Genomic DNA, 10,226 nt, shown 5'->3' on the forward strand with positions numbered 1-10,226 from the left:
CAATGACACAACCCCACATGGGCCGGCCTCGCCCCCTTCAGATACTCCTCACTACAAATCGGCTCTCTCGGGGGATTAGTGGCTCCGCGAAAGTGCACACAAGCGCGGCGGGCGGGAGGGCCAGGGGCCGGGCGCGGCGGGCACTCCCCAGCCCGGCCCCGCCCGGGAGGCTCTCGGGAGGCGCGGGGGCCTCGGTGGCAGGGGCCGAGGTCCTGTCCCGGTGGCTCGAGGTCCGCTGCTCCCCTGGCCCTTCATCCTCCTCCGCCCCTTCCACGTGGGGTACCGGGCAGCCGGCCACGTGGGGGAACGCGAGCCCCGGGTGGCCCCGGTCCCATGGGGCCCCGCCCAGCCAGCGGCGCCGACCAGCCCCCTTCCCGGCCCCCGGGCTCCAACTTCCTCCTGGGCCCCCGCACCGGCCGCTTCTGCCTTCTCAGGCCCGCGGGGTCAGGCGCGGGCCGGCCACAGGGGGCACTTGCGCTCCCCAAATCCAGATCCGGGAGACCGTGCCGGAGAGGCGGCGACCGCTGTGGGTGCGCAGGGAAGGGGCCCTCTGTGCTGCAAGTTGCAGCAGTGCTGTGCCCTAAAAGAAGCAAAACATTCTTACACATTAAAAAAAAAAAAAAAAAAAAAGGTTCCCTCTTGCTGCCTGGATCTCGCCGGGGCATTTGAGAAGCCCTGTGTTGGGTCGGAGCCCCGGGTCTCGAGGAGGGAGGCGCGCTGCGACGTGGGGGCCCGCGACTCGGGGTCCTGGGCTTGCGCGGCGGCCGGGAGCCCACACCGTCCTGACGTCTCAAGGTTGGAGTCTGCACAGCGAGCCTGGGGATCCAGGCCCAGCGGCCGCTCGCGGCCCAACGAGCACCTGGGCTAAATTCCCCGCCCGTGACCCGCGACGTCCGAGCGCCGTCTCCGGAAGGGAGCTGGTGGCCGTGGAGTGTGGGGTCTTCTCCCCGCGCCCCAGGGCCCCCCAAACTCTTCTCACTACCCTGAGTTCGGCGTGCGTCCTCCAAGAATCCCTGGCTGGGCTGAACTGAGCCCTTAGGATCGATTTGTTTAAAAACCCTATTGAGATATTAGGAACTGGATTGAGATGTCGAGCAGGAAAGGAGTGGGAGGGGTCTGAGGTCCGGCCTTTGGAGGCCGCAGGGACCGCCATTCCGCGAACCCAGCCGCGCGGTGTGGTCTCCTCCATCCCTGAGTGCCCCGCGCCCTGCAGAGCCGAGGAAACTTACAGCCAGGGCCAGGGGGCCGGAGGAGAGGCCACCGAGCTGCACGACCCTTTTCTGCATCCCAAATAAGCGTTGCTCCAGGCCTCCCAGTCTTTATTAAACATTTCTTAAATCCTGCCCCAGCCCGCCGCGGGGCTTGTTTGCCAAAGCGCACCAGGTGCGTTGCGGCCTGAGCGGCCTGCAGTGGAGGGGCCGGGACTATCGAAGATTGCTTAATCACTCAACAAGATTTTAAAACGTGATTGAAGACCGCCTACCTGTGAGGGCAGCGCCGACCAGGCCTTTCTTGCCCGCTAGTCCACGTAATGCGGTCGCTAAGAAGCCCGCAGCAGGGTTTTCGCGTGGCCTTCATAGGGCCTGGCCAGGCCAGCTGAGGGGCGCGCCGGGCTGCGCTTCCATCGAGGAACCTCCGCACATGCAATCACGGTTGTCTCGTCTTCTGGCAACCCTGGATCTCCACAAACTGATCTTCAGGGTGCTTCTCTCTTCAGCAGTTTTGCCTCAAGGGCATGGCGCCTCAGCTAGTTTTTGGCTATAAACAAACCGCGGCCACCGCCAGGCTACCGCGTTACCAGTACCTGTTCTTCGGAGTTTCTTAGGCATACACTATAAGAACTACAAATAAAGATTTTCTGCTTCCTTATTTCACAGAAGTCTTTGGTTCTGAGTGGTCTTCTTTTCTCAGGAAGAAACCACAAAAAGCCTGATTTTCCATATCACTCCTTCACTTTCACGTGTTCTATAAATTTGAATTCTGACTTAGAAAGTATTACTAACATGTTCTTGGCCGGGCACGGTGGCTCACGCCTGTAATCCCAGCACTTTGGGAGGCCAAGGCGGGGCAGATCACGAAGTCAGGAGATCAAGACCATCCTGGCCAACATGGTGAAACCCCGTCTCTACTAAAAAAAAAAAAATACAAAAATTAGCTAGGCCTGGTGGCGCGTGCCTGTAATCCCAGCTACTCGGGAGGCTGAGGCAGCAGAATCGCTTGAACCAGGGAGGTGGAGGTTGCAGTGAGCCAAGATTGCACCACTGCATTCCAGCCTGGGCGACAGAGCGAAACTCCGTCTCAAAAAAAAAAAAAAGAGAGAAAGTATCATTATTATTGAGACGGAGTCTCAGTCTGTCACCGGCTGGCGTGCAGTGGCGCGATCTCTGCTCACTGCAAGCTTCGCCCCCCGGGTTCAAGCCATTCTCCTGCCTCCGCCTCCCGAGTAGTTGGGACTACAGGCGCCCGCCACCATGCCCGGCTAATTTTTTTTTGTATTTTTAGTACAGACAGGGTTTCACCGTGTTAGCCAGGATGGTCTCTATCTCCTGACCTTGTGATCCGCCTGCCTTGGCCTCCCAAAGTGCTGGGATTACCGGCGTGAGCCACTGTGCCCGGCCGAGAAAGTATTATTAATATATTATTTGTTTTGAAGACATTAAAAGCAAGGCATCCTGAGAGCTGAGAAGTATTTCTCACTTCACTTTACCTGCATTTTAAAATATGGAGCTCATTTGCCCCCAACATGTGAATTATTTCATACTATTTTTTTAAAGATGTTGCAAACAAAAAACCCAATTCAAAAATGGCCAAAGACTCAATAGGCTTTCTCCAAGGAAGGTAGACAAATGGCCAACGGCCAGTAAGCACATGAAAAGATGGTTGGCCTCACTGGTCATTAGAGACATGCAAATCAAAACCACGATAAGTTACTACTTCATGTCCACCGGGATGTCTTTTATCAACAAAAGAGAAAAAAACGTGTATTGAGGAGGATGTGGAGAAATGGGAACCCTTGGACTGGCACAGTGGCTCATGCCTGTAATCCCAACACTTTGGGAGGCCAAGGTGGGCAGATCACCTGAGGTCGGGAGTTTGAGACCAGCCTGGTCAACACGGTGAAACTAAAAATACTAAAAATTAGCCAGGCGTGGTGCACGTGCCTGTATTTCCAGCTATTGGGGAGCCTGAGGTAGGAGAATCGCTTGAACCCGGGAGGCGGAGGTTGCAGTGAGCCAAGATCGCGCCATTGCACTCCAGCCTGGGCAACAAGAGTGAAACTCCATCAAAAAAAAAAAAAAAAAAAAAGTAATGAAAGAAAAGAGAGATCCACAGCCCCAGTGTGGAGCGTTGAGTTTGTAAGGCACTTATTTTCTTCCGTCTGGCAGCCTTTAAACAGGATGGCATAATTCCTTCCCTACTTTATACCTCCTCAGGAGCACTTCTGATGTCTGTAGGAACCCAGGGGCTGAAAAAGGCCCGTGGGACCGGCCTGCGGCTGCATCACAGCCTGCCTCCCCCGCTACAATCAAAGACCTCTAACCGAGGTTCTTATTTCTCAGTTTCCTATCTTTCCTATTTCATTTCCAGGAACCAATGGTTGTAGAAAAAAAAGATAGTGGCCCTAGATAATGGTGGGTCCTTTTATCGGAACTGTTTTGTGCAATAAAATGGACTAGTTGTGTGCACTTGAGTATTTCAAGGGTCTGTGCAGCGAGAGTTACTGGGAGTTGGACTTAACTGTATTGTTACTCACCTATCTCTGTTATTCAGGGTTCAGCTCACTTCAGAACCACAATTATCTGAAGCTCTCAGTTGCTGTCCTCAGTGGATGTGGGAATTTTGTTGCAATGTTTTATAGAATAACAGTGCTCTCTTTGGCTATAATATAATCACTATGTGATTCATAATTAATTCTAATCAGTGAATACATATTGCTTTTATAGATGCCATGGCCCTTTCCAACTATGCATTGAAAATCCTAGGCTCGGCCGGGCAAGGTGGCTCACGCCTGTAATCCCAGCACTTTGGGAGACAGAGGCGGGCGGATCACGAGGTCAGGAGATGGAGACCATCCTGGCCAACATGGTGAAACCCCATCTCTACTAAAAAAATACAAAAATTAGCTGGGCGTGGTGGTGCATGCCTGTAATCCCAGCTACTCGGGAGGCTGAGGCAGCAGAATCGCTTGAACCAGGGAGGCGGAGGCTGCAGTGAGACAAGATCACGCCACTGCATTCCAACCTGGTGACAGAGCAAAACTCTGTGCTCATGCCCAACATACGCAGTAAGGGGTGCAAAACTGGAGTGGTTGAAGCTGTCAGTTTCAGGATTTAATTGGCATTTGGGTTTAAGCCCATCACTTTTATTTTTTAATTAAATACACACACACACATACACACACACACACACACACACACTCTCACTGCCTGAGTCCTTTGAAAAACAGTGACTACAGTCCTAGGAAAACAAAAGCAAACATGTTGATCTATAGACACAAGTGAATCTGTATTGTAACATCTAGAAGAAATCAGCAAACATACCACGCAACTACTACTCAACAAACATTGAAGGAAGGTCTGCGCCGTTCCTGGCCCAGGCTGGACCCTGGGTACAGAGATTAACCCCAACTGGTCACTATCTCCAAGGAGAGAGCATCCCAGGGAAACTGCATTAGCTCAAGTATTATCTCATTTAAGCCTCATAATACTGTGAGGTAGGGATTAAGATTCCACAGTTATCTGTGGGAAAGGTGAAACTCCCAGAAAGATTAGGTACTGAGCCTGGCTTCCCGGGCATGTGACCCTATGCTCAAAAGGGAGAACTTGGCTCTGCTGTCACCATCTTAAAAATGTTTTATGAAATTTTTAATTTTTTGTAGAGATGAGGTCTTGCTATGTTGCCCAGGCTGCTCTTGAACTCCTGGCCTCAAGTGATCCTCCTACCTCAGCCTCCCAATGTGTTGAGATTGCAGGCGTGAGCCACTGGGCCCAGACTTAATAATTTTGAACAAGGGGCTTTGCATCTTCGTTTTGCACCGGGCCCCACAAACTGTATAGCTGGTTCTGATTACATTCATTTAGATTAAAAAGGTCGCATCCTTGCACCATAGAACACAAAGTGGTAAAGCCAAGCAGTCTTCATTATCAGCCCATGGAGTCACATAGGAACCAACATGAGTCTAAGAAGTCCCCTGGCCTCTCACTAGGCCACCGCCTTGCATGTACAGTGCTGAGTCCACCCATGGAATGTTAATTTTCCTATGCTGCAGCAGGGCAGGCCCGTGACATGCAGACCTCAGACACATCAGCAATGGTAACTGAGGCTGGAGTCATGCAGGCTACTGACTCAGTGGGGCCAGTAGTGAGGCCACGATGGGATGACTGCTGAGCATGACCAAGCATGGGACAGAGATGGAATGGCAGCCTCCCGGGAGCTGCTGCACACGGAGGAAAGAGCTCCATTATCATAGGAAACGATTCGGCTCCAACCAGAATTAGCTTTATGGTCAAAAGCTCCTGATATCGGGGTCTGCTAGGTACTGAGCGCGTCAGGCTCTACAGAGTGAAGACTTAAATCCAAGGTCATGGCCAGACATCTGAAGTTCATCGCCAGGACTGTGATGGCACAGGAAGGGAATGTGGAAAGCGCACACAGGACCCTAAACAGAATCCTAACTATGGATGGGCTCATTGAGGACATTAGGTGTCGGCGGTATTGTGAGAAGCCATGCCACCGGCGGCAGAGGGAAAGCTATGAGAGGTGCCAGCGGATCTATAGCATGGAAATGGCTCGCAAGATCAACTTCTTGATGTAAAAGAATTGGGCAGATCTCTGGCAGGGCTGCTGAGGCCTGTGGATGGGACACCCAGTGTGAAACCCTCATCCAGTCGTGTCTCCATCTCGTTTCTTTGAACAATCCCATTTCCTATTACTGATCTCTGCAATAAACTCAATCCCATGTTGGCAAGAAGGCCTCCACATATAGAAACAATCCCGTTAGTCAGCAGTGGACCCTCTTTTACTAAGTGAAAGAAGAAACTGAGTCTGAAGTAATGTAAGAGTAGAATGGCGTTTGCCAGGGGCTAGGAGGGGGCAATGAGGAGTTATTGGTTATTGTTTAATTGGTACAGAGTTTCAGCTTGGAAAGATGAAAAAGTTCAGGAGGTGAGGCCAGGCGTGGTGGCTCATGCCTGTTATCCCAGCACTTTGGGAGGCTGAGGTGGGTGGATCGCTTGAGGCCAGGAGTTCCAGACCAGCCTGGCCAACATGGTGAAACCCCGTCTCTACTAAAAAAAAAAAAAAAAAAAAATTAGCCGGGAGTGGTGGTGCACACCTGTAGTCTCAGCTACTTGGGAGACTGAGGCAGGAGAATTGCTTCAACAGGGGAGGTGAAGGTTGCAGTCAGCCAAGATCATGCCCCTGCACTCCAGGCTGGGCAACAGAGTGAGACTCCATCTCAAAAAAAATCCAAAGAAACAAAAAAACAGGAGATGGATGGTAGATGGTGATGGCGGTTGCACAAATGGTGAATGTCCTTCATGCCACTGAACTGTACACTTAAATGCTTATGATGGTAAAACGATGGTAAATTTTATGTTTACTACTATAAAAGCTTTTTTGAAAGAAAAAAAAGGTCCTGATATCATCTGCAGTTTTGGCACCTGCAAAATACCCTAATAACAGAGCTGACTGCAGTGAGTCTGTCTTCCCCAGGGGACTCTCTACTTAAAAAAAAGTGTCCATGCTTTTCCCTAAGTATCTACAATTAGGGCCCCTGTTTATCTGGTCAGCTGGCCAGGGGAGCCCATGTCAGGGTTGATTAGATACCATTCATCGTGCCTTTACTTGCCTCTGGAAAGCATCATTATTTAATGTTGGTTGGAGTTGCCCTTGCATTTCACAGAAGAAGCCAAGGAGGCTGTGAGTCTGGGTCACTCCCGCAGGTAGGCTGGAGCTGAGGTTGAAACTGCAGGTCTCTGGGCTTCCCAGATTTTCCCTGGCTCTGCTGTTTTGCCTCCTACTGCTATCTGGGCTGTAGACAGGTGCGGGCACCTGGCCCCCTGGCCTGTGCATCTCTGGAATCTCTGGAGGCTTGTTCTCACATCTAATTTGTGCCAGGAAGAAATAAAGCAGTGGCTGGCCAGTTGACCTGACACACAGGGGCCCTTATTTGTAGATTTTTCAGGGAAGAGCATGGATGGTTTTTGTTTGTTTTTTTGTTTCTTAAGTACAGAGGTCTCCTGGGAGGACAGACTCACTGAAGTCAGGGAATTGACTGTTCATTTCAAGATGAAAGAAAAGTTGATTTGAAGAGTGCAATGCATGCTCACTCACAGGCCCACCACCTATGTGAACCATTTTTTCATATTCATCACAGTGTCATTAGCTGTTTTTTTTTTTTTTTCACTGTATATACGTAGATACTTTTTTTCCTGAACCATCTAAAGGTAAGTTGCAGACATCTTGGTGTTTCACTCCTTAACACTTCAGCATTTTTGTCTCTTAAGAAGAAAGACCTTTTACAAAACTCTAATATCTTTAGCCACGACTATGAAAATTAACAATATGTATTAATGCCAGGGTTGTAAATTCAGTAATGTTCAGTGCGTGGTCAGCATACTGCGGCCAACCTGTGGACTATTTTTTACAGGTCAACAACAAGCTGAATTCTAAAACTGAGAGCAAGCTTTTAGAAACTTTTATAGCAATCTGACAGAGTACTTTTAGATCTGTTAAATCTAATAATAAAAAATCTGGGCTGGCATTTTTTGTATTTTTCCACTTTCCTAATAAGTCACTATTCTTACGTTTTACAAAAGCATCACTCTGAGACACACTAGAAAACAAAAACAAAAACTGTTCCTTCATTATAGATAGTCTGCAGAGCCTCTGGCTAATCCTCGGACCATATTCAAACATCCCCAATTGTCCCAAAATGTCTTTTGTGGACTTCTTTCTCAGCCCAGTATCCAATTCAGGTTCACATGCAGCATTTGGTTTTCACAGGGTCTGCTGGCCTCCCTTAGCAAGCATTGGGCCATCTTCCTGCTTGTCTTTGGAACTTGTGGGTGGGCCCATCTTAGAGCCAAGTAATTCAAGTACCAGGAAGCTGGATCAGGGACAGGTCTGCAGTTCTCTGGGACTGTAGAAATTACTGTTCTTAAAGCTATAAAAGTGTATGCCCAGGGATCCGACAAATCATTTTCAAATTTCATATGAATGGTTTCTTGATGAAAGAAAATAATTATAACATATCTGGCATTTTGGCAGAATTATACTGAGTAAGGCAGGGGAACCTGTGTTCATGTTAAGTATCAGCCAAGCCAGAGATTTGTGCGGCTCTGCTGTTAGAGATGGTAATCAGGAAAACCATAACAACGTGTTTATGCAGCACTCAAATCTGGCTAAACTTCTTTGCGCAAGATTGAAAGTTGTCTGGTTTAGGCTCTAGGTAGTTCTCAGCTGTGGAGTGGTAGTCCGAGTATGGATTTAGGGACTCCTCAGCGAGGAAGTAATATGCATTTGTCTAAATTCATTCCCCCTGAAGTGGACTAATTAGTGTGATTGTTATAAGGCACGGTACAAATAACTACCATTTATTTTGTGTGTAAAGCATTCCACATGATGCTTGGCACATGGAACGTGCTTAGAGCAGACGCCCCTGAGCTCGCACCCAGGGCTTTGTGAGTTGCAATCTGTGCAGCTGCACAGGACCCTACCCTTAGAAGAGCCCTGTGCTCTTCAGCTCTGCAGCTGACATCTTGAAATTCTTAATAATTTTGCACAACAGGCCCTGCGTTTTCATTTTGCACTGGGCCCTGAGGATCATGTAGCCAGTCCCATCCCCACCAAATCTCTCTGACCCATCTCTGATTTTAGCAGCAGATGTGGTGAATGGTCGGGTGCAAGCTCAGACTCCCCTCCTACCAACAGCAAACACCTTCAGCACGGGCAGCACAACTTTCCGCGTTCTGCTCCTGAGCCTTCTCCAACACTGCACTGAAATAGAGTCCCGAAGTGTGGGGAGATAGGTGGTGGTGGGGAACCCCACAAGCAGATGTCATTGGTGGGGGCAGGAGCTGGTGGGTAAATGCCGTGGGCTCCTGCTCTTTGGAAAGACAGTTCTGGGATGTATTCTGGACACTTCTCAGAGCTCCCAGCATAACAAAGCCCTAGATGCTCACAGTCACCTGCCTATACCCACCACTCCTGCTTCCTGGGATCGCCTCCTACATAAACCACCTGCACCCAAGATGTTCCTTGTCTGCTTCTGCTTTGGGGGGATTCCATGCTAAGACAGTCACAGTGGTGGGTGTTCGATGAATATGTGCTGGACAAATCAGTGAGCCTTAGGATATAGTGAGCCTTAGGATACAGTGAGCCTTAGGATATAGTGAACCTTAGCTCATAGGATTATTGATAGGAGCCAATGAGATAAATTATGTAAACATCCGATTCAGAGCCTGGCACATGGCAGGAGCCCCGTATGTGGTTGCCGGTGTTGGTGTAACTTCCCATCTCACCTATCCAGAGTTTTCCCTGCAGCAGAAATGGACGTGAAATGCAAGATCAAGTATGACAGGGACAGTGTATTCATTTTCTGGGGCTGCCATAACAAATCACCACAAACTGGGTAGCTTAAAAACGACAGAAATATTGGCCAGGTGTGGTGGCTCACACCTGTAATCCCAGCACTTTGGGAGGCTGAGGGGGGCGGATCACGAGGTCAGGAGATTGAGACCATCCTAGCCAACATGGTGAAACCCCGTCTCTACTAAAAATACAAAAATTAGCTGGGCGTGGTGGTGTGCTCCCATAGTCCCAGCTACTCAGGAGGCTGAGGCAGGAGAATTGCTTGAACCCGGGAGGCGGAGGCTGCAGTGAGCCGAGATTCCGCCACTGCCCTCCGGCCTGGGCGACAGAGCGAGACTCTGTCACAGAAAAAAAAAAAAGACAGAAATTTATTCTCTCTAGAGAGAATTCTGGAAGCCAGAAATCTGAAATCAAGGTGTCAGCAGGGCCATGCTCTCTTGAAAGGCTTCAGTGGGGAGGCCCCTCTCTGGTCTCTACCAAACTTCTGATGGTTGCCGTCCGTCCTGGTTATTCCCAGCCTCTCCTTTGTCCTCGGGTGATTTTCTCCCTCTGTGTCTGTGTCTACATCTGTTTCCTCCCCTTGGAAGGATATCAGTCACTGGACATCTTAACTTGATGACATCTGCAAAGAC

At 49.7% G+C, this 10,226-nt stretch overlaps 1 protein-coding gene across 1 annotated transcript; it reads left to right on the forward strand.

The window, feature by feature from the left end:
* Nucleotides 1-5,312: 5,312 nt before the first annotated feature.
* LOC100982979 (small ribosomal subunit protein bS21m-like) lies at nucleotides 5,313-7,783 on the forward strand. Its single transcript, XM_034931765.3, has one exon. The coding sequence runs from the start codon at nucleotides 5,585-5,587 to the stop codon at nucleotides 5,813-5,815; it is 231 nt and encodes a 76-aa protein (XP_034787656.1). The 5' UTR covers nucleotides 5,313-5,584; the 3' UTR covers nucleotides 5,816-7,783.
* The last annotated feature ends 2,443 nt before the right edge of the window (nucleotides 7,784-10,226 follow it).

The sequence above is a fragment of the Pan paniscus genome, chromosome 8 (assembly GCF_029289425.2).
Source record: "Pan paniscus chromosome 8, NHGRI_mPanPan1-v2.0_pri, whole genome shotgun sequence".
NCBI classification, from domain to species: Eukaryota; Metazoa; Chordata; class Mammalia; order Primates; family Hominidae; genus Pan; species Pan paniscus.